Here is a 23,484-nt window from a genome sequence, read left to right on the forward strand (position 1 = left end):
AGACATACAATACAAAACAACAATACATTCGTTAGAAAGTCGTGCTGAGTGTCATGAAAAAAATGGGAAATTCGAGTCCATTTACACAAATCTGTAGATTAAATCTTGTGACTATTTCACAAATTTCCGTGAGACTGGGTTGGGAGGTCACAGAGTTTTGACTTCTTTATTGCCTTGTTGACATTGTGAATAAGATGTTGCTTTTCTGCAGCCCCATAATAGCAGACAAATGGACATAAAACCAGAGGATGTATGAGCAATCACTGTATCAAAAAGACAGATGTACAAACACATAAAGACAGAAATTGATCCCTGAGTAGATTGCTGAGAAATACAGAATCATGTCTGAGGACCCTTTAGTGTTACTGTCACTACCTGTGTATATATTCTCCTGACAGACATTTGTGGTGCAAATTGCTGATTTCACTGACTCACAACTTTTCAGTCCCTGGCAGCTACAGTCACAGCTTATCTAGAAAGAGATTGAATCTGCTTCCACAATGGCTGCAAGAATATATCCTCTCAGCTCTCTGCCGTGAGGATATAATTGAGGTGAATTGTCTCTTTTTCTCACCTCATATTCATACAATAAAGAAGGGAAAGACACTATTACTCTTAAGCACTGGCCCCCACGGGCCACCAAGCCCCTAAATTCGGTGGCCAAAATGTAAGCTCATGTAAAAACAACACAGAAAAGGCAATTTAACTCAACTTAACACAGTGTTCCTTAACTTTGACACTTCAATAAATGAAAATAATTGAATATACCATATGAATAAAAGTTGACAAAGAAAATGTTCATATTTATTTTTATTTATATTTTAAAGCCATAGTTGTAACAGGTGAACACTGGCTGCAAGTTGAGTTACTTGAGCGAGCCTCCGATGAGTCGATCGAATCCACCTGAGTGTCATCTGAACACTTCAATGGAAAGGATACAACTCAAGGAAATCTAACCTTTTGTACAAACGAGTTAAGTTGGTCAATGCCACAAATTTGCTGACCTAGAAATAGTGCAGAATCTTAAATATTTCCTCTTCATTTTACATGTCATTACTTGTGTTTTAAAATGTTTCTGAACCCTCAAACATTCTAATTATTTCCAGGTTTACGTGAAAATATTAGAGATTTTCAATGTGGTCTCAGACTTTTGGACCCCACTGAATATTATTAGTTTTCTAAGGATATAATGTTGAAGGATACTTGATCATAAATGCACATGAGCTGCTGCTGAAAACATTTTACCTTTTTTTTCTTCAAGCTAACTCTGGCGCAATGCATCTTTAATGTTTCAAACTGCACACTGTCCCGTTCAATTAATAAATAAAGTAATTTAAAAAAAGACTGAGACTTGCAGCTTTTGTATGATGAAATCGCTGACGCAGTGATCTAATACAGTGTCACAGTGCCACCAGTACGGGGAGTGAGGTGTCACCTTTTTCTGCTCCATCTGCCTACAAGCCCTTACAGAGGGAATATATTACCCGGTAGCCACTTTTCCCTGTGTAAAGCAAGATGGCAGCTATTGTTGAGAAGATTGTCAAATGCGAAGCGTAATCTGCACAGACAGTTGTTTAAATCACACAAATATCCCATTGTATATGTGTTTTGAACATATTAACGGTATCTACATTAATTGATCAAGGCTCCCAGTCTGTCTGTGAGCTCACCTGTTTCACTACAAGCACATTCACCCGCTACGGTAGGCAGGGAAATAAAAATCAATGCAACAATAAATACCAACACTGTTGATTTCTTCCCGTGGAGCCGACATGAAAACTATTTTGGTTCATTAAATTTCTGCTGTCAGTCAGCCTGGTGAAGGCAGGTTAGCCAGCTGTGGGTCAGCAGCTGCTGCTGTCAGACAGCTGCTTCTGTGGACAGAGACTCTGAGCACAGGTCAGAGTCAGTGTGGACTGAACGGTTACCGCGCTTGCTCACGTCTCGCTTACTTTGTGGATTTTCCAGTTGGGTTGGCGAAGGCTCACAGTGTGGGGATAAAACTTGATGGCCACAGGGGGTCACCTAGATGGAATATTTGGTGGCCAAATATTCATTCATTCAACTTTTTGTGGCCACAGGCCATCAGGCCACGCTTAATGTCGAAGTCTGATAAAGAGTCCTGCTAATGTGGATTTTTTTTTTTTTTTTTTTTGGCTTAGTGCAAAACCCTGATCCTTTGCTCAACACAACAGAAACATTCTTGAAGGGACTTTCACACTCAATGCATACATTCGGTATGAATTTCATTAAGAGATTTCTGGTTGGCACATAGAAGTTAAGAAAAGGTGCAGTAAACATTCCGGCCCATTAAAACGCCATGCTATGTGATATGTTGAGGCCATTGGCTATTAAAGTTATAAAAATTCCATTGAAGACATAACATTTGTCAATCCAATTGGTGCTACTGGACATACCAATATGACCAGTTATACCAAGTACAACAGTACGTTTGGGCGGTATCTATTTTTCCATACCTTCATACCTTCCTGACATTTCACCAGGGTATACAGTATATGACCATAGATGTATAAAAACCAAAACAAAACAAATATGCAGATAGCCTACTTAGAGAGGTCCTGCTGGGTTTAAATACTTATGGCCCATAGAATAATGATTAGATAGGAAATAAGCGGAACCTTAGCTGTTGCGGTGAAGGAATTTCCCCTGCAGTGATTTAGGGTGGCTCAACAGCACAGTATGCAGGCATATGTGGTATTAGCACCTTTTTTGTGTGTGTGTGTGTGTGTGTGTGTGTGTGTGTGTGTGTGTGTGTGTGTGTGTGTGTGTGTGTGTGAAAATCAAGATATGTTAGTCTGATTATGTATTGGCCGAATGGAGTGGCAGTACCTGACGAATACAGGAAATAAGCTTGGGTGGTATCACAGTATTACGGTATAACAGGGTATTTACAATTCTGGAAGGTATGACTTTCAATACCGTCAAAAATACAGACTCCAAGTAAATCTGGAATACACCTGGAGTTTATGAAGAGTAGTTGAATGCAACATGTAATCCCCCCTTTGACTCTGCAGGAAGTGAAGACTGCAGAAGCAGTGATTCAAAGTTTGCATCTCTGCTGAAAACTTTAGCTAAAATATGAGATACTCGTGTCTTGTTATGTTTGTGGTGAATGAAACTTGCAAGACTTTTCTTAGTTTGAGCTGATATTCATCTGCTGGCCTTCAGTAAGTTTGTTCCTGACATGTATTCAGCCGTTTCTCCACTGTAGTACCAGATGAACGGCAAGAGACAGTTTAATTGTTTTATCTCTGAATTTTTGCCTTGAACTTCCACTTAAGCGCACATATTCTTAATGTATTTTCTGCACAGTTGGCGGTTTGCGAGTTGCATTGGGTTCAGGTGGTTGATTGATGCATATTTTTGTGGGTCAGGCGGTGCGGATTGGCTCTCATAACAGGTCGGGTAGTTGCAGGTATTAAAACACCCTGACCTGCACATCACCACTAGACAATGTCATACATGCTACAATGAGTTCTATCACCAACAGCTGAGTTTTTATGTTTTGGTGTTTGTTTTTGTAGTATGAAAGTATGAAAAAACAAACCACCCAACCCTAATGGGAAACACTTTAAACACATCATATGCAGTTTCTGCTACTAGGGGTCTCTCAATCAGAAGTCTCCTCCTCTCCAAAACAAACAGACCCGGTGATTAAAACAGGTAAAAACACCAAATAAAGCAGTTTCACATAAAAAAATTTAAAAAAGTTTCCATGGTCACACAATGAGCCTTGCAAATTGAAAATGTTCAACTGCTATCAACTCAGATGGAAGCCAGTGTCTCCAACAGTCATACCACCTACATCATGTTTATACAGGAAACAATGGAGGTGGCGACTGCAACGGCTCACTGTCTAAAAGTACCTTTTAATTATTTCTTCTGAATTTTTTCAATTATGTATTTAACTGTTGACTGGTCTCTCCCTCCTTCTGTTGTTGCTGCAGGTACATACCAGGGTCAGTGGACTGGTGGGATGCGTCATGGCTATGGTGTACGTCAGAGTGTCCCATATGGTATGGCCTCGGTCATCCGCTCACCTCTTCGAACCTCGCTGGCTTCCCTCCGCAGTGAGCAGAGTAACGGCACAATACTGCGTGACAGTCTATCTGACAGCCCTGCTGGCACACGCGGTGGCTTCGTACTCAACTTCCACTCAGATGGAGAAGGTTCAGAGAAGAAGAAGGGCCTCTTCCGCCGTGGCTCTCTCTTTGGCAGTCTCCAGAGACTGCGCAAATCAGACTCTCGCTCATCTATCTCCAGTAAGCGCAGCTCAGCACATAGTGACACCACCATGAGTCGCATCAGCTCAAGTGATGCCAATTCCACTATCAGCTTTGGAGATGGAGACCCAGGTGATGACTACCTGCCTCTGGAAGACAATGTGGACGCCACCACCACTGAGTCCTACATGGGCGAGTGGAAGAATGACAAGCGCAGTGGCTTTGGTGTCTCAGAGCGCTCCAACGGCATGAAGTATGAAGGCGAGTGGTTGAACAATAAGCGCCATGGCTACGGCTGCACCATCTTTCCTGACGGTACTAAGGAGGAAGGGAAGTACAAGAACAACTTACTAGCCCGGGGTATCAAGAAGCAGCTGATCCCACTGAGGAACACTAAGACCAAGCAGAAGGTGGATCGAGCCATTGAGGGAGCAGTAAGAGCAGCAGCCATCGCCAAAACCAAAGTGGAGATAGCCATCTCCAGGTAATATTGCTGTCAAAGAGTATATTCACTAAAACCCTCTCCCATAAGCAGTGATTGTCCAGTCATAGCTTAGCATGTTACTTCCAAGCCTAGGCAGCATATCATTCGTTCATCAGTGAGGTTACAGGTCACATTAAAAAAAACGTTAAACGGTTCACATCTAGCACATCCTCTGTGTAGTATTTTGTCATTGTGTCAGTAGTGGAAGCTATCAGAATTTGGGCTAAAAATAGTAACTCTGTTCTGCTCTTTTTCTGAATTCTGGGAAGTATAGAAACCCCAGCCAACATTACCCAAGATATTGTTATGTTAGCTGAGCACAGATGTTAAAGTGGGATTTGGTAAGTGGAGCAACCCTAAGATCCAGTATAGCGGTACAGTGGGGAAAAATGCGGAAAAATTTGTACTATGAGCTCTGATCGACTTATTTTCTTTGTGGACAGGCTATGTGATCAGCTGACCTTCTTTTAAGCACCCAGTTCTTGACATATTTGGATACTGGATCCCACTGGTCCAAAGGAGGCCCAACCAAAGAAATTAACATCAGTGCTGAGACCTTGTTGATTTGTAGTTGTGTCTGTAGTGGCTGAAAGGAAGGATGTGTGATGATGTATCATTCAAAGGAAGAGCTGGCGAAGTCCTTATTTTGAAGACGTTTATTAGACGATGGCCATCGGGTCCATTCCATGTACAAAGATGGTCTGGGCACCGTACCACTGTCGGTGCATAGCTTATATAGGGTTACACATCTGTATCTTATCACATGAATACCAAAGGTTCCCCATGGGCATTAATTCAATTAGGAGCCATCCGTCAAGTGATTGACAGCTACCTCACAACATATTATGTATCATAACATATCACATCTGGAACGGCTCCAATCTTGACCCTGGACCCATTGTTTGTATCTAAAAGGCCCCCCAGAAATGCTATACCATATTACCTAAGGTGACATGCAGACTATGGAATGTTTATGTCACATGTCCAACACCCAAAATCGGTAAAGTACATAGGGTCAGATAAAAGTCATACTAACAGTGGCATTATTATATTGTTCATTTCAGAGAATCCTCTTTCACAGTCAGCACTGCTAACAGACAAGACAAAACACAGACAAGCAAACTAAACACTACTAAACTAAACACAAGTACATTTACTTAACAAGCAGCATCAAGTCCGTTGAGCCAGATCTCCTGATGATGTCACAGAGTTATAGACATATCCATTCGCTGTGATCACAAAGAACCTTTCAGTTCAGATCAGGCTGGGTCTTTGGTGACTGAAACTCTGTATTCACCCAGTGTGCAGTCCTCATCCTGGAGCCATCAGACCTGGAGGATTAGAGGCCTGAGTGAAGGGCACTGCTGATGGTCAGAGGTGATGATGAAAAGGCTTATTAGGTATCTGCTGTTTCTGGAGCTCCAGCTGCAGCTACTTCATCCTGCTGTTTATGACTGCTTTTACCGAGAAATCATATAGGCCCAATCACAGAAATAAAATACATTTATACATTCACAAACATACCTATCAGTCCTGCCGCTCCACATGCTGCCTCATAGTTGTTCAGCAGCTGACAGACCCAAACTGCACTGATTTCAGATAGAGAAAGGCAGAACTAAAGAAATCTGGATTTACTGAACCTGTAGCCTGTTATCAAAACACAGAAGACAGACAAGATATGGGGTAGGGTGTAAGCACGAGAGAAATTCAATAAAAATAACACATTTCAGTGTAAAAGGTCAATGACTTAGTTAAATCTCAGTGTGTTTATGTATTCCAGAAAAGGAAAAACAAACTAACTCGTCTGGTTTGTGTCAGTATCAGTCTGGAAAGATTCCAGATCAGTTTCTGACAGCTCAGACAATCCATCCATCATCCATTTTCTTCTGCTTACCCAGGACCGGGTTGCGGTGACATTGATTGAGTAAGGAAACCCAGACATCCTTCACCCCAGTAACACCCTCCAGCTCCTTCTAGGGGATCCCAAGGCGTTCCCAGGCCTGGAACACCTCCAGAGGGAGGTGTCCTAACCAAGTGACCAAACCACCTTAGCTGGCTCCTTTCGATGTTAAGGAGCAGTGGCTTTACTCGAAGCTCCCGCCAAATGTCCATGCTCCTCACCCTATCTCTAAGGCTGAGCCCAGACATTCTGAGGAAACTCATTCCTTTTGGTAATGAGGACACTCATTTCATCCACTTGTATCCGTGGTCTCATTTTTTCAGTCACTACCCAAAGCTCATGACCATAGCTGAGGTTGCGATGTAGACTGACTGGTAAATTGAGAGCTTTGCCTTCTGGCTCAGCTCTTTCATCACCACAACAGTCTGGTACAATGCCCACACTACTGCTGATGCTGCACCAATCCACCTGTCAAGCTCATGCTCCATTTTATCCTCACTTGTAAACAAGACCCTGAGATATTTGAATTCCTCCACTTGGGGCAGCAACTCACTCCCAACCCAGAGGGAGCAGTCCACCTTTTTTCAGCAGAGCACTATGTCCTCAGATCTGGAGGTGCTGACTCTCATCCCGGCTGCTTCACATTTGGCTGAAAACCATCTCAGTGCCTGCTGGAGATCACGGTGTGTTGAAGCCAACAGAACCCCATCACCCATCATCTGCAAAAAGCACTCTCCTCCCCTGGCTGCGTCTTGAGATTCTGTCTAAGAAAATCACAAACAGAATCGGTGACAAGAGACGTAGCCCAACACTCACTGAAAACAAGTCTGACTTACTGTCGAGAATGTGGACACAGCTCTCACTGCAGTTATATAAGGACTGAATGGCTTGCAGCAATGATCCTGGTACCCCACACTCCTTCAGCAATGCCCACTCGGTGCCCCAAGGGACATGGTCGTAAGCCTTCTCCAAGTTCACAAAACATGTTGACTGGATGTGCAAACTCCCAAGACCCCTTAAGTATCCTTGCAATGGTGAAGAGCTGGTGCACTGTTCCACAGCCAGAACAGAATCCACATTGTTCCTCCTGAATCCGAGGTTCGACAATCAGCTGGAGCCTCTTTTCCAGCACCTTGGCATAGACTTTCCCCATGAGGCTGGGTAGTGTGATCCCCCGATAGTTGGAGGACAGCCTCCAGGCCCAATTTTGAAAATGGGAACTGCCAGTCCACAGGCACTGTCCCCGATCTTGATACAACACTGAAGAGGCGTGCCAATCATGACAGCCCAACAATGTCCAGAGCCTTAAGCATCTCAGGGCAAATCTCATCCACACCCGCCACCTTGGCACTAAGGAGCTTTTTGACTACCTCAGAGACCTCTGCCAGGGATATGAGTGAGGTTTCCTGCGAGTAATCCAACTCTGCCTCCTCCATAAAGAGCATGTTGGTCAGGTTCAGGAGATCCTCAGTTTTCCTTCCACCGCCCAACAATGTCCCTTGTCAAGGTCAGCAGTTCTCCACCCCTGCTGAAAACAGACTATATCCCGTTTCCCCTTCCTGAGTTGCCTGACAGTTTGCCAGAACTTCTTTGAGGACAACCAAAAGTCCTTCTCCATGGCCTCCTCGAACTCCTCCCACACCCGGGGTTTTGCTTCAGCAACCACCTTAGCTGTCTCCCTTTTGGCCCTTCGGTACCAATTTGCTGCTTCAAGAGACCCCTGGGCCAGCCAGCCTCCTTCACCACTGGTGTCCACCAACGGTGTCTCAAGTTGCCACCCTGACAGGGACCTTCCAGACACAACTCTGAGCAGCCGTCTCCACAACTGAGTTCCTGAGCATGGCCCACTCAGATTCAATGTCCGCAACCTTCCTGGGATGCAGGAGAAATTCCTCCAGAGTTGGGAGTTGAAGACCTCACCGACAGGTGCTTGCTCTAGACGTTCCCAGTCCACCCTCACTACTTGTTTGGGTCTTCCAGGTCTGTCCAGCAGGCCCCCCCCCCCCCCCCCCCCCCCCCTCCCGCCACCAGATTCAACTCATCACCAGGTGGCGATCAGTTGACAGCTCTGCTCCTCTCTTTACCTGAATGTCCAAGACATGCAGCTGTAGATCTGACCTTATGCTTGAACATGGTCTTTGTTATGGCCAATCCATGGCTAGCACAGAAGTCCAGTAACAATGCACCACTCAGGTTCAGATCAGGCACACCATTCCTTCCAATCACGCCCTCCAGGTTTCATCAGTTTTTTGTCATTGCCCATGTGAGCACTGAAGTCCCCAAGCGGAACTATGGTCTTGCCAGGCCATGCCCCCCACAGGACCCCACCCAGAGACTCCAAGAAGGCTGGATACTCCAAACTGCTGTGCGATGCACATGCACCAACAACAGTCAGAGTCTTCCTCCCAGCAGCATGTAGTCGCAAGGAGGCAACCCTCTTGTTCCACAGGGAGAACTCCAGCACTGCTGCACTCAGCATCCCCACACCTGCCACACCTGCCTGGCGCCTCTCACCCTGGGCAACTCCCAGGTGAGAGGGTTCCACATCCCTAGAACCAGTTTTTGAGGCCTGCAGGCATCTCTGCAGGTGGTGAGTCCACAGGGTGGCGACTTCATAATATGCCTGGCCCCATGGGTCAAGGTCCGGCAACCAGATGCTCGCCGGCAAGCTCCACTCCCAGGCCTGGATCCAGGAGGGTGCCACAGTCTCCCTCTTCTGGGCGAGGTTCCCTCACACCTGAAATGCTGTTTCATTGGGGTCTATGAATTATTCTTGGTCTGGACGTCACCTCAGCTCAGACAAGATGCAGAATTTCCACACAAGTAATTTATAGAACTTGCACTTAAAATATCACTGAGCCGTGTTTACTGTTTATGGTGGCATCCTTTGTTTATCTGAATCAGTTTATGGATATCAATGTTATGGTGTGGTGTAGAGAGATGATCAATAACATTACGTTATGAGTATGACAAAAATTCATAGATAAAATAACATTGTCTCCTACCGTTCATCCAGTTCCACAGTGGAGAAACAGCTGAATAAATGTCAGGAACAAACTTACTGAATGCCAGCAGATGAATATCAGCTCAAACAAAGAAGAGCCTTGCGGGTTTCATTTACCACAAACGTAACATAACACGGATATCTCATATTTTGGCTAAAGTTTTCAGCAATGTTAGTCTTTGAATCACTACTTCTGCAGTCTTCAATTACCACGGAGTCAATGAGCGTAAATATGGACAGGCCATTGCAACCCGTATTGTGGTCGGAGGGGGGATTACACCTGAGAGTTTAACTGGATTCTCATGTTGTACCCCCTCACACCGCACCCTCTGATCTATAGGCAGCAGCCAGACCCTTCTCCATGAAAATCAGATTTATTCGGACAAAACAAGACATTTGAGGACCTCATCTTAGGCTTTGGGAAACAGCGATTGACATTTTTCACCATTTTCTGACATTTTATAGACCAAACAATTAATCAGTTAATCGAGAAAATAATCAACGGTTTAGATAATGAAAATAATAGTTAGTTGCAGCCCTATTTTTTTGGTAGTAAGTCAGCCAATTAGAGTTAATATGGGAATGGTGCTTTTTTCATGTGACACTTTATTTAGCCTGAATTTAGTTACAATTATGATTCGAGAGCTACTGTGGTAGCTAATTAATAATTTTCAGAGATAATTATGAATTATAAAATCAAGAAATTATTAATATGAATTAATACAGGGCACCAACTGTTAGAGAGCCTCACAGGGGGAAACCAACTGTTGGATCTGTGAGGAGCTCGGCTGTTTATTAGCAATAATTAATAATTAACAGAGATAATTATTAATTATATGGCCCCGTCAGTGCTTGGACACTGACAGGGCCGTCCTCGCACTCTGTCAGCGGGTTTGATGGTAAGCTGTTCCTCAGCGGCGTGGCAGAGAAAACAGCAGAGTTGACTTAGTTGAATAAGAGCGGGGCAGAGAAGTTATCTGTGTCTTTGTGAAGAAAGCAGCGGTCTCTCTCAGATCCGGTTATTGTGTTCGGTTTAACATGGGCGAAGTCTCGTCTCATCCAGCAAGGGGAGAATCTTGCAATCAGTGGGGGGAAGTACACATGCACAGGGTTACCTCCTTTAGTAAATTGGCTTACGAAGGGAACAGAGCTTCCCCACAGAACAGTTACAATGGAATGGTGATGATTTCTGTGTGCAGCCGGTACTTAAAGCTGCAGTGATGAGACAGCTGTGTCGCCATAACTTCCTCTGGTGTTGGAACATCTCTGCCAATGAGAGACGAAAGTTTCCAGATTCAACACTAAGGTGCGAACTGAGCAGAGCATGCTGGGGGATGGAGTCCATTTTGGAGTCCATTTGTTTGACTGGGCGCCCTTCCTTCTTCTCAGGCTTTGTGACTGTATGCAGGCCTGCCTTTGTCTTATGCACATGGAGTATGAGGCCCAACAAAACCATACAATTTACATATCTATATATTACTCTTCCCCTCACGTTGATGGCAGTGTCACAGCTTCTCATACCCAAGAAATCTTTTAAGAATCATGTTAAATTTATATTTATAACTCTTTGCTCTGCATATGGACATACACTATAGAGTTTAATACAACCATAGTATGTTTTGTATATGGTAGTCTATTACTAAACTGTTGCCAAAAAATATGTAATGGTGCATCTTAAAGCATTGTTCAATTGTTGTGTGTTGCAGCATGTGTCAGAGGAACTCTGCTGTCTGTAGGTGGACGTGACACAGAGCTCATGTTACAGCTACATAAACCCACCCATTCTCAAGCTAAGCAGTGTATATCGGAACTGTGTAACGAGGCCGTCACTTTTAATTCCATTTGATCTGTATTGATCTATCCTTCCACATGTGCAACAGGCAGTGCGTTGTACTCTAACGGTAGGGGTTCAGAATATATGATCCTGATGTATTGCATGCTCTGTTGAGCATGCAATACATACAGAAAATTCAATTATTGTTGCTCTCTTGGCTCATGCAAAATGAAGGAAATTAGTGAGCAGAGCGGAGCTGATAATCACCACACCAAACCATCCAAACCAAGTAATGTGCAGATGGTTTGTGGATTTGACACCATAGTGGAAAAAAATTGTACATTAGATAAAGATGAGGCTGTTTGCTGACTTTCTAAAATGCAACTACCTTTCACTAACATCACCAAATTCAAAAGTCACCTGTTTGCTTGTTGAAGTACAAGACAGTGGAGGCTTTCAATGAAATGAATTTGTTCAAACGCAACAGGCTGTGTGAGCAGGAGAGGACTGACTTCTCTGTTAGTATAAACGGAGCTGAAGTGGTTAAGCCACATTAGCCACCAGCACAGACAAAGGTCTCCTGCATACTTTTTGCAGCAGTACACTTTCTCACGCAAGCAGCCACAATCACTCAATTGCGTGTGTTCCCAGCATGTGCCACTTAAAATCACAAACACTCCAGTTATGCTACCTGCACATCCTGTTGATGATTGGGTGTTGGCTCTTGTTTGATTGATGGATTGTTTGGGCTATGCGACCACATTTGGAAGTGTGTAAAATAAACATCACGATGATGCTGGTTAAATAGTTGTTTCGTTAAAGGACAGGTTCACAGTTTTTCAAGTCTGTCTTAAAACAACAGTCAAGTGTTCAAATGAACACTGAAACATGTTTTTCTTGTTGTAATCATTCCTCCTGTTCATACTGACCATTAGAAGATCCCTTCATAACGCACTTACAATGTAAGTGATGGGGGACAAAATCCACAGTCCTCCCTCTGTGCAAAAATGTATTTAAAAGTTTATCTGAAGCTAATATGAAGCTCCAGCGTCCACATGAGTCAAATCAAGTCGATATCTTTCAATTTTACAGTCTTTTTAGTGCCAAAGTCCCTCTTTTTGTTGCTATACTTCCACCACAGCTCAACTTGGAAACACTGTCCGAGGAAACAGAAAGAGGGAATTTGATGCTAAAAAGACTGTAAATGTGGCAGATATCCACTCGATATGACTAACTCAGACCGCTGAAGCCTCATAGAAGCTTCAGATCTACTTTTAAATGCATTTTTGCACTAAACGTGTGTGTGGACTAAATCTGTGAATCTGCGTGGACACACTGTGGGTTTTGTCCTCCATCACTTACACTGAAAGCACATTTGAAGGGGATCTTTTAATAGCCAGTATGATGAGGGGGAATGATTACAGCAAGGAAAACCTCTTTCAATGTTCATATGGACACCTGACTGTTGTTTGTGAACATATCCTTTAATCTCTGGGAATGCCATGCATAAAGGAATCTGCAGGTTAACCTGGTTTTATGTCGACCTTCCATGTGGCTTTTGCAGCTCAGACTACAGTGTCAGAGTGTCATGGCGATTCCTGTAGTGATGTGAGTGCAGTGTATAGCAGAGGAGATTGTTGGGTCCTTTAATATCTGTAACATCTGTATGTGTAATATCTGTAATATCTTGTGACTTGTTTATTTGATGATTATGTGTTACTGAACAGCCACACTATGCATGGGCACAGGAGACAAAGAAATGATAACACACTTGCAGATCAGTGTACACAGGCTCAAATATACACAGACATGCTCAGACACTCTAATCCTCAGCAGTAAGAGCTGCTGGTAGAATGTAGGAAAGGGGAGATGGAGTCTTTGAAGGTTGCAGTGCAGCCATAGCTGACCAGTGCTGCTCAGAACTCAGGAACGTGTGGAAGGGTTTCAGCTTGCGTCACTTTTCCCGTCATCTGGGCGAATGACAACAAGTGAAGGAAAAAAAAAAGACAGAGATAGAGAGAGAACAAAGAGAAAACAGAGAGAGAGAGAAACAGAGAGAGAGAGAGTGGGTGAGAGAGAGAAGCAAGTAGGCACATTCTTGGCCAGATTGCAGGTTTGTGTGTATGTAGAAGTGCAAGCATGTCTTACCTACCTGTGTGTGTGTGTGTGTGTGTGTGTGTGTGTGTGTGTGTGTGTATTTGTGTGTTTGTGCGTGTGTGTGCATGCGTGTCAAAAGTAGTGCTTGTCTAAATAAGGCCAGGGAGGAGGACGCTTATCAACAGCTGACAGGAATAATGTCTCACACTGCCCTCCGAGCCCCAGCCACATACACACAAACACACAAACACATACACACATACTCTCAGTCGGTCAGTCAGTAGTGTGCTTTATCTGGTATCCTCCTTGGTCAGTGTGGTAGAACTTTCTGAACTGTGTTGTTGACATGGCTGACCTTTAGACCGGTGCTTCCCTGATGTTGTTTCTGTTCTAATTGATTTCACTAAATAGAAGTACCACAGCCGATATATTACACTATAACTAACTTTATAACTATAACACTTTGAGTGTCATCAATTGTGCACATCTTGCTTGTAACCAGTCTAACAGTATAGCGTTTTTTTAGTTTGGGACTACAAACAGGGGAAAGTGTCTTTAGTAAAATATATTTTGAGTTTCATATCTTGTCTGATGATATCGGTTTATCTTTAGAGATAGTGTAGCTCAACTTTTTTTTTTTTGATACATATTGATAAATGAAATTAATGAAAAATCAGCTTGTCAGTTGCTCTCTGGTGCTCAAACTAAGTAATGATGACACTTTTTCTAAATGACTATAAATCTGCAATAGTTTGACATTTTTTATTGGCCATTACAGTCTCCTCATCACTGATGCTTTCATCTCTTCAGTGGAAGCCTGAGTGATGTTTAAGTCATATGTTTTTCATGTACAGATGTCACTCATTTCGTTTGTCTGCTTTACCGCTGCGTTACTATGGTGTTGTCATGGCGGTAAAAGAGAGGGCTACACTAGATAATCATAGACGCTAGTTGGCAGCAGAGTGATTGAATCCTGTTGACAGGATTTTCAGATGATCCCCCTTCCAACCTCAATTTACTGCAGCGTGGCACTGTTCGTATTTCCGCTCAATAACTCCACCAGAAGTGAAGCAGCTGCAGAAGCAACTGACTGACTGCAGTCAGCTATCTTCATTGTACCTTAGCACTGCACATGCTGTAGTTTTTTGTGGCACTTTATGTTCGTCATGTCTCAATTCAAGGCTCCCTTGTCATGTTGTTTGTTTGATAATGCTCCTGTTACATCTTAAAAGTTATTTTGTGTTCATAAAGGCTGTTTTGTGTACACATCTAGTAATTGTTTTAAGTTAAATAGTGTAACACTAATTCTGCTAGCTTTGCTATTTTCTATGGGATTTGTACCAATTGTCCAAATATGTTGTTAGCATCATACTAAGCTTTTCTAGCTTTTCATACTAAATCTTTTCATACTTTAAGCTTTTCATACTAAATCTGCTCAACATTACGAAGGGATGCCCAGCATTAATGTTACATTTGGCTAACTTAGTTGCAGTTGCTGTGAAACGTTGAGGCATCTTGCTATCAAGTTAGCATTAGCTGCATGTTACTTGTAATGCTGGCTATTGTTTACTGTCTAAACACACCACCCATTCAACTTTAAAAAGTACAATATGGTTGTGGAAAACAGTAGCTAACAACGGGATGGCCAAATTAAAATTACTTTCCTTTTTCATAACCTTAGGTAGTCAATGAAGCATGTTTTTTCAATAGCAAAAGAGAACATGACAAAACATTTATTAGCCTAAAGTGAGCTAACACTAATGCCAACTCATAGTACTTGTAAGCACCAAACTCAGCTAATAATAAACAAAATTTCAGTATATTTTGTAGAAACTTTTAAAGTTATCTGGCTAAGTGTCTGAACTTGCTTTGTGGAGTGCCATTATCATGGATGTTTTCTGTCTTTTAATAAATGCTGACAAATACTTTATAGTTACACAGAATATATATGGAAGATGCTAATTAATTAATTGATGAATATTCAATACAGTATATTACGGCAGCATATTGCTGTCACACCAGAAAAGGAAAAATGGATCTTAACCCGAAGAAGCTGGTTGTTTAACAATGAAGACAACAACTCCCATGATCCCACACTACTTCACACCGCCATCACACTCTGTCTTTTGTTATTGTTTTGATAGAGAGACCCCTAGTGGCAGAAATTACATTTTGTACGTTTAATCAAATATGTAATCAATAACGCAGCATTTATCTGGCTGTTTTGTTTTTGAGGGTACTGTTGGACATTTCAAAGTTTTACCTGTTACACTAATGTTTACCAAGTAGGCTATGTTGAAGCAGTATAACTGTCTGTGCTTGAGAGCTGGAGGTGCATGTAACGTTAATGTTTATAACCATAGAAAAACACAGCTTTTTATTATCTGCCAAGTTTGTTCAAAACAGGCCTGCTCCTTTTAAAGCTGTTACCTGTTGATGAGTTCCCACAGAGAACTATGAGTACAAGACCCGTGTGTGTGTGCGTGTCTGTGTATGTTTGACGTTATAACAAAGTTATCACAGTATAACATGAAACATTTTATAAGTTATTACGTTATAACATCAATACGCTTCCGTAGTATATAACTTAAGGTATGATTTTACCCAAAGAGTCGCATGTTTCACCTACAGGACTCATGTTTTAATGCTGTTGTTTATCATTTGTGATGTGATGTGAAAACTTCAGAGACTGCTGACAGCGCTGTCAGTCAGAGAAATGATCGCACTTGGCACACTTGGACGGTAGAGGAGGAGACAGCAGAGACGCTGGTATGTGTCTGTTTAAACAGGAGTTTAGCTGCCTTCCCTGCATTTAAGGCCAGAGCTGAAAGAGTTGAAGCTCGGAGCAGGAAACACAGTCACTCTGCTGTCCTCCACTTCCATTATCTCGCGCCAATTAATTTTGAAAGAGTAACGGCCAATGGGGAAACTCTTAACACTCAGCCAGCCCACCAATGGTGAAACTTCATCACTCACTCACGGACAACCGTGGTTATAGGGTCTGTGGTCGGTCTAGCCAAAAAGTCTGCGAATCACTTGCTGCTTGTAAAGCTGCATAACTCTTTGTACACAGTGATGATGAATGTATCAGCCTTTTCGCAGCTGGACAGTCAAAGGACACTGTTTAGATACATTCTAGTGAGTAAATCAAACTCAAAATAGGGGGTTAAAAAGTTTCCAGTGGAAATTGCGCCTTTGGTGTCATGTGCTACAAGTACATACGCAATGCCCAGAGGGAAGAAAGTGTAGAGTGTAGCCATAAGCCTAGCAAGCCAACAGTCAGTAATGGATGAAATAAAACTAAAATCAAATATAGCCTCGGGCTGGGTTAATGTCTCAAATTTGGCAGTACTAGCTGGGTTCAGTCAGGTCATCTCTTAAAGATGTGGGTACGGGCGGAACTCTATGCTTCACTGTTTCATTACCTTTGTGATGGGATAAAATTGCATCATGGGATGAAATGGCATTTGAACCAATCCATTTCGATCTACTCCCCCTGAGTGATTTGATAACTGAAACAGTTTCCAGCACTACACAGAGTGTGGAGTGCTGGAAACCAAATACATTGGAGTTTTCTGACACTACTCATAAGTTTGAATTATTTTAAAATATTTTTTTACTGGTTATTGCACCTCAAAAATAATAGTAAATATTACAATGTGGCCCACTCAATTCCCCCCATTTTGACTCTTTCTCTAAAAAATAATACCTCTAAGTATTCTAATCTGTATACTCTAGTATGAAACCAATCAACAGTGGCAATTTTACTGTTAACACTAAGAATCATTAGATATCGAGCATCAACACATAGGCAGGTGGTATGGTAGGTGGATGGGTTGCAGTAACAGGTGGTAAGGACAGTCAGGTTATAAAAGCCACTGTTTTCTAAGATATCATGTAAGTCTGTCTTGGCTGTTTCTGTTTTTTACCACCAGGTGTGAACATGTGAGTTTTTTACTTGCTGGATGCTAAACTCACTGAGTATCTATGTGTGTTTGCAGGACATCCCACGCCCGGGCCAAAGCAGAGGCTGCAGATCAGGCTGCACATTCAGCCAGTCAGGATTCAGATATTGCCAGAGCTGTGGCCAGAGAGCTCTCCCCAAGCTTCCATCAGCCAGGTACAGTAACGGCAGCAACAGCACAATATAACAGAGCAGATCAGGATACTGTAAGAGGACAGTGACTCACACAACTTTCAATTTCAGTTAGTTTATTCACTTTTATTGATTTATACTGATTAGTCAATTCATCGTCAGAATAATCGAGTATGATGAAAACATCAATAGTTGCTGACATGTTTACGTCAGTTACAATGCTCACAGTGCTCACACCAGGTGTGAGTGTGTATGTTTGTGTGTGTGCATGGTCCTTCACAATTAACAATCAAATCAGGAGAAACATTAACAATCAAATCAGGAACCTCAAGATGACTGACACTTGAATCTCTGCTCTAGACCCTCTGAGCCGTAATAGCTGTTTGCTTGGTTTTTTCAAGATTGCGTCAGCTCTCCACTTGATCTTGCCAGTGTTTTGTTTGGATATTCAACAATACATTTAAACATTATGGATGGTACCCGCAAACAGTGCTTTTTTTTGTGGATCCCTCCTGAGGTCTGTACTACGAAGCAGGATTTGAGGTTAGCAAAGTAACTTCAGGTTTAACTCTGGGTTTTCAGGGTTACGACATCGGTTCACTTCTTACCGGGGTTCATCACCATGGTAACTTATGCTGAACAGCTAAGCTGCTCTGGAGCAGGTTAACTTCAGAGGATCAGATCACAATCTGTCAACACCCCAACCACTGGCCAATAACATAACTGGGAAAAAAAGGAGTCATCATTCCTACATGATCCCTATATGGACGAAAGTCCTGAGTTTACAGTGAAATGACCAGTAAAAAAGAGCAATATATACATTTATAGGTCAGTAGAAACACTTTATTGCTCCAGGCTTTCATTTCCACTCTTGTTCTAAAACAGAGCTTCTAATAAACTGTTTACAACACTAAACACATAATGAGGATTTTAGCTGCATTTTAATTATGCAAACTTGATTTTCTCCCGGAGTGACAGCTGACAGTGTGGATGATTTTACGCTCTGACTCCATCACCGCAGCTCAGAATAACATGAGACAACTGTGTGATGGTAACTGGAAATAAAAATGAAAGGTTGTCTTTAATTAGAAAAATAATCCACACACTGCTAATTGGTTCCCATGATTATAAATGTAACATTTGGGTCAGATAGACCTCATCAGTCACTTTTCCACTCTTTGCTTCGGTAGCAGAAACAGTCTTTTAACTTTTTATGTGACACGTTCAGAATTGTTCCATCATCCAACTAAACAGCAAAAAATACTCAATCTATACTTAAGTTATATATAATAATTCTTACATGTATTTTAAGCCTTAGCCTACTTTTAATATGTGGAAATTATTTCTAGTGCTTCTACATCTTCTTATTCTGTTGATTGAAGGCTGTTGTTTACATTTCACTTCATTGAATAGAACTTTTTTCTGTACCTAAAACAGAAGTTTTCTGCAGGTACTTGGTATCACCCTTTCATCTCATATCATATGAAGTACTTCATGCACGGTTCTGATGATGTCGTTTGTAATTAACAACCCCGCCTCTTTCACATGAACGTGCTTGTAGCTGGAAAACCCAGAGTTGACTGAGCTAGTTGATAACCAGCTTTGTAGTACTGGTTATCTGGACGGCCAATGTAACCAAGATAACAAAAAGATATCCTGGGTATGTTGAACTTGGGCCCTGGCTTCGGCCTACATCAGCTTTAAGCCCTGCAGAAATCAGTAGCTGTATGCTTGGTTTTCTCAAGATTGCATCAACTTTCCATCTGATCGTGACAGTATTTTATATTTTATATTCAACAATAAAAAAAAAATGTGATCACAATCATTTTTCCCATATTGATCAATATCAATATTTATCACCATCAGATATATAACATTTGATAATGCTGCCATTTGAAGAGTATCCCGATAATGACTGAAGCCTGAAGAAACCAGAATCTTCATTACTTAAACTTTAGAATATAGTTTATTAACATAAAAAAATAGAATGACATAATGTATCCTACAGTTTCTTACAGTTTCATGTGAAAGTTTTCTGTCAATCGTATCTGTCAACATGGGCCCAAAAAAAGCCATCAAGAGGAGGATTATTTACCATTGTCTATGGTGCATGAGCTGCTTGACCAACAGATATCATCATCACCATCATTCTTCAAAAACCTGATGGCTCAACAAGAAAAAAAACTGTCATTCTTCCAAATGTTTGTTGACTCCACCAACCTAAGGGTTGACAACATTTTGAAAGACATATAGGATATTAAATAAAGACTGCAGAACTCTCAGAGCTACATGGATGAGTTAAAGAAAAAGCTTTTTGATAACTGCTAACCCTCTGTCAACCTAACCATCTCTGTCAGGTCTCTGTTTGTGCAATCCTCCATTGACAAACTCACTGCTAAATCTGAATATCTAAGTGTCAGTCAAGGAAGAACAATATTCTCATCAGTGGAGTGCTTGATGAGAGAAATGAATCATGGAAAGTCACAGAATCCAAAGCTAACTGCTGGCTGATAAGTTGGAACTTGATCTGAAACTAATTGAGATTGAACATGCATATTGCAATGGAAAATATGATGAGCAATCCAACAGGCCATGGTCAATTGTTATGAAATAACTCAGATTTAATGATAAAAAGGAAATTCTTAAGAAAGGAAAAATCTCAAGGGAATAGTAGCATATTTACGATATGACCAGCTAGTTATTCACTCACCTCCAGATCTCGCACCGCGCCCCTCATGAGTGAACTTGTCCCCCCCTTCTTCCACTTGCAGTATCTGACTCTATTTCAGCTTCCCTTGCTATGGACACTAACCCTGTTTTGGACTCCTTCAAACCAGTCAGTGAATGACTTTGTAGCATTTTCCAACTACTTAAATCTGTCACCCTTCTCTCGTGCTGATCCTGATAATCATTTCAGTGTTTTTAATCAGAAGTTAAATACTTATAGATATTACAATGAAGACTCTTTAAAATCAGTGTGTCTTGCAAAAAATATAAAAGGCTCCAATTCCTTTACACTATTTCATCTGAATGTCAGGAGTATGCCAAAGCACTTTGAGGCATTAATTGACTACTTTGCCTCACTACCTTTTACAATTTTCTGTTGTAGGTCTTATTGAAACTTGTTAAATGACTCTTAAGTGTCTCTCAACTCAGTAAATGGTTACAATCATGTTTTCAGTCACAGAAAAAAATTCCAGGCCATGCTGTCATTGAGCTGTAATATTAACTCTTTTGTTGATAATCTTTATGAACTACTGATCACCACTGTCAAGGAGTGCAAACTCTGTTTTATATTAGGTGATTTCAACGTTAATTTACTGCAACCCAGTTTAGGAAAAATTGTGAATCAGTTATTTGCAAATGCCTTCTATCCCCTTACATCACAAGCCACTAGAATCACTCTATCCATTAAGTAATTGATAGACAATATTATTACTAACTGTACAAGTAAATACGGAGTGTCTGCATATTCTCTACTGATCACCTTCCTATTTTTGTTGCTTGCCAATCTATTGAGATTAAAAAAAGCTGTCCCTCCGACGCACGCAAGGTGCGAGGGCTTGTTCATAGCTGCTTGCAGCTTTAATTATTATTATTATTTTCCTCTTAAATGTTTGCGTAAATTCCTGGGAGATGGTGAATGCGAGAGACATGAGATTTTGCCCATTGATTGGAAGTTGTGTGCAAGTGCTGCCAAAGAAATATGACCCCAATCGGCCAGATGGTGGCACTATAATGATTAACTTTACATTTTGGCTTATAACTTTTGAACTGTAAGTCTCACAAACAATTTAGATTTTCTGCCATTTTGAATTTTTAGAAAAACACATATATTTACCTCCTAAACCACAGGTCTGATTGCTACCAAGTTTTCTGTGGATCATTATTGGACAAAGCTTATCAAAAGTTGCAGAAAGCTTGTTGATGTCCTATTAAGTTTTCAAGATATTGACCAATGGGCTTTAAAAGATCTTGGCTCAGCACATAAATGGACCAGAGTCAACAACCATTGGCCAGTCATCACAAAACTTGCAGGATATGTCCACATAAGCACCTAAAACATACAACACGTTTCATTCCAATCGACCACTAGGAGACGCTGCAAATGACAAAATGGGCATGGCATAACACAAATCAGACTATAAATCAGAAAACGTTTGCCAATCATTATAAAACTTGCAGAATATGTTTCATAACTTGTTGAACCATGTGTGTAAAACTATTTTGAAATCACTCAATATGGGGCTCCACCAGTTCCAAACACATGCTTGAGCCTGGCGCAAATTTGGCCAGAAATCAATGACGGTTTGCCGAAACCAAAACCAAAATTGGTGGATATTTTAATTAAGCTGTTGAAGCTTTCGACTTCTAACTTCTAACGGTCTGAACCCCGGAATCGCCGCTTGTGGCTATATTCTTTTCGTTGTTTTTCATGTATGGAAATTGCATTTTCTTCTCCCTTTTAGATAGGTCTGTTTTAAAAATATTTATGTCTGTTTGTATATTTGAGCATATACAGCTGTCTTTAATTCCGATGTTAGGTGGGTTCTTTTTACAAGCCCTCAGGGTTTTTTTCATCCCACCTGTGAAGTTTTTGCTATTGTATATTTCTTCTCATTTTATTGCATGCACAAATGAAGAAATAATAATAAAAAACTAAAACTGTCAGTTGACAGGAGGATGTCACAAAAGTCACACTTCAGCCTGCACTGTGTGTAGTTCAGAGCTGCTACCTGCATGAACACTGGTGCTGGTGTCAGCTGTGCGCTTCCTCTGATGTGAGGCTTCATCAGTGACCTTGGGCATTCTGGGAATGCATGGAAGCCATTGACAGCTTTTTGAACAAGAGGCTGAGGGCTGGCTTTGAAACCTCAGACAAATGCCTTCACAGTGAAATCATGGATTCAAATTCATGCCGTTTTTACACAGGACATCAGCATGAACATCAGCGAGTGCTCTGTGTGTTGACACAGGAGGTGCTCAGGCACAGTGTTGAGTGTCGTAGTAGTTGAGTGACTGTACTGAGCACATAAAACGGAGAAAAATAGACTTCAAGTGTAGGAATATTATTTGGGTGGCAGTTATGCACCTATAGTTTAAATGAAACATGAGCCGTCTTGCAGCCTGTGTAGACAGCTGTATTGATTGAAATAGTAGCTTATGTTTTGTCAGACGGGTGTGAGACGGATGACTGAAAAATGCTGCTGAAATGCTCCCTGGGTAGACAAAGTGTCAGGTATTGTCACAATTAGCAACACACTATATGACAGTGAATGATAGCCTGAATAATGGCCCAGACCAAAAGTGGTTGGTAGCCAAAGAAATCAGGTTGTGATATGTATTATGAAGCTCAGTTGTTGTTTACACAGTTAGAACAGCTGTATGCTTTTGTTTTCTACAAAACTAAACCAGAACAAAAGAACATGGAGAACCCACAAGAACACGGTAGAACACTCAAGTTTGTCCTTTAAAGCAAAGCTTATTCTTTCAAGGTGAAGGATTTCCAACAAGTTACAAGGCAAGAGTATTTGGGTCTGGTTTAATAAAGCTTAAGCTATGGTTCAGAAGCTGGGCTGATCAAAGAATTTAGGGGATGAGTCATACCATTTTCGATATGCAGGAATGTTTGTTGCTTCACAGCTATGACAGTCTTTGTTCTGTGACTTGGGCCCGACCAGGCAATTTTCAGTCTGCAGTAAATGGTGATTGTGACTAATGCTAAGTTACAAGGTCGGGGATGATGGAAATAATCATCTCTAAGTCTGTACAGAATGTTCACTGAGTCAGGATACACATACCCTGAGAGATAGAAGCAGGTGATTGAGCCATCTGGTGACTCAAGAAAACAGGTCAGGATGTCACTGAGACTGAGAGATCACTAC

The 23,484-nt window shown here is 41.6% G+C and overlaps 1 protein-coding gene across 1 annotated transcript in view; it reads left to right on the forward strand.

Annotated features, from left to right (window-relative positions):
- The window catches only part of LOC121909443 (junctophilin-1-like), a 56,216-nt gene that overhangs the window by 16,227 nt on the left and 16,505 nt on the right, over positions 1-23,484 (forward strand). The window contains exons 2-3 of the mRNA XM_042430003.1: positions 3,969-4,728; positions 17,505-17,623. Coding sequence (XP_042285937.1) covers positions 3,969-4,728; positions 17,505-17,623 — 879 coding nt within the window. The remainder of the gene's footprint in view (positions 1-3,968; positions 4,729-17,504; positions 17,624-23,484) is intronic.

The sequence above is a fragment of the Thunnus maccoyii genome, chromosome 12 (assembly GCF_910596095.1).
Source record: "Thunnus maccoyii chromosome 12, fThuMac1.1, whole genome shotgun sequence".
NCBI lineage: Eukaryota > Metazoa > Chordata > Actinopteri > Scombriformes > Scombridae > Thunnus > Thunnus maccoyii.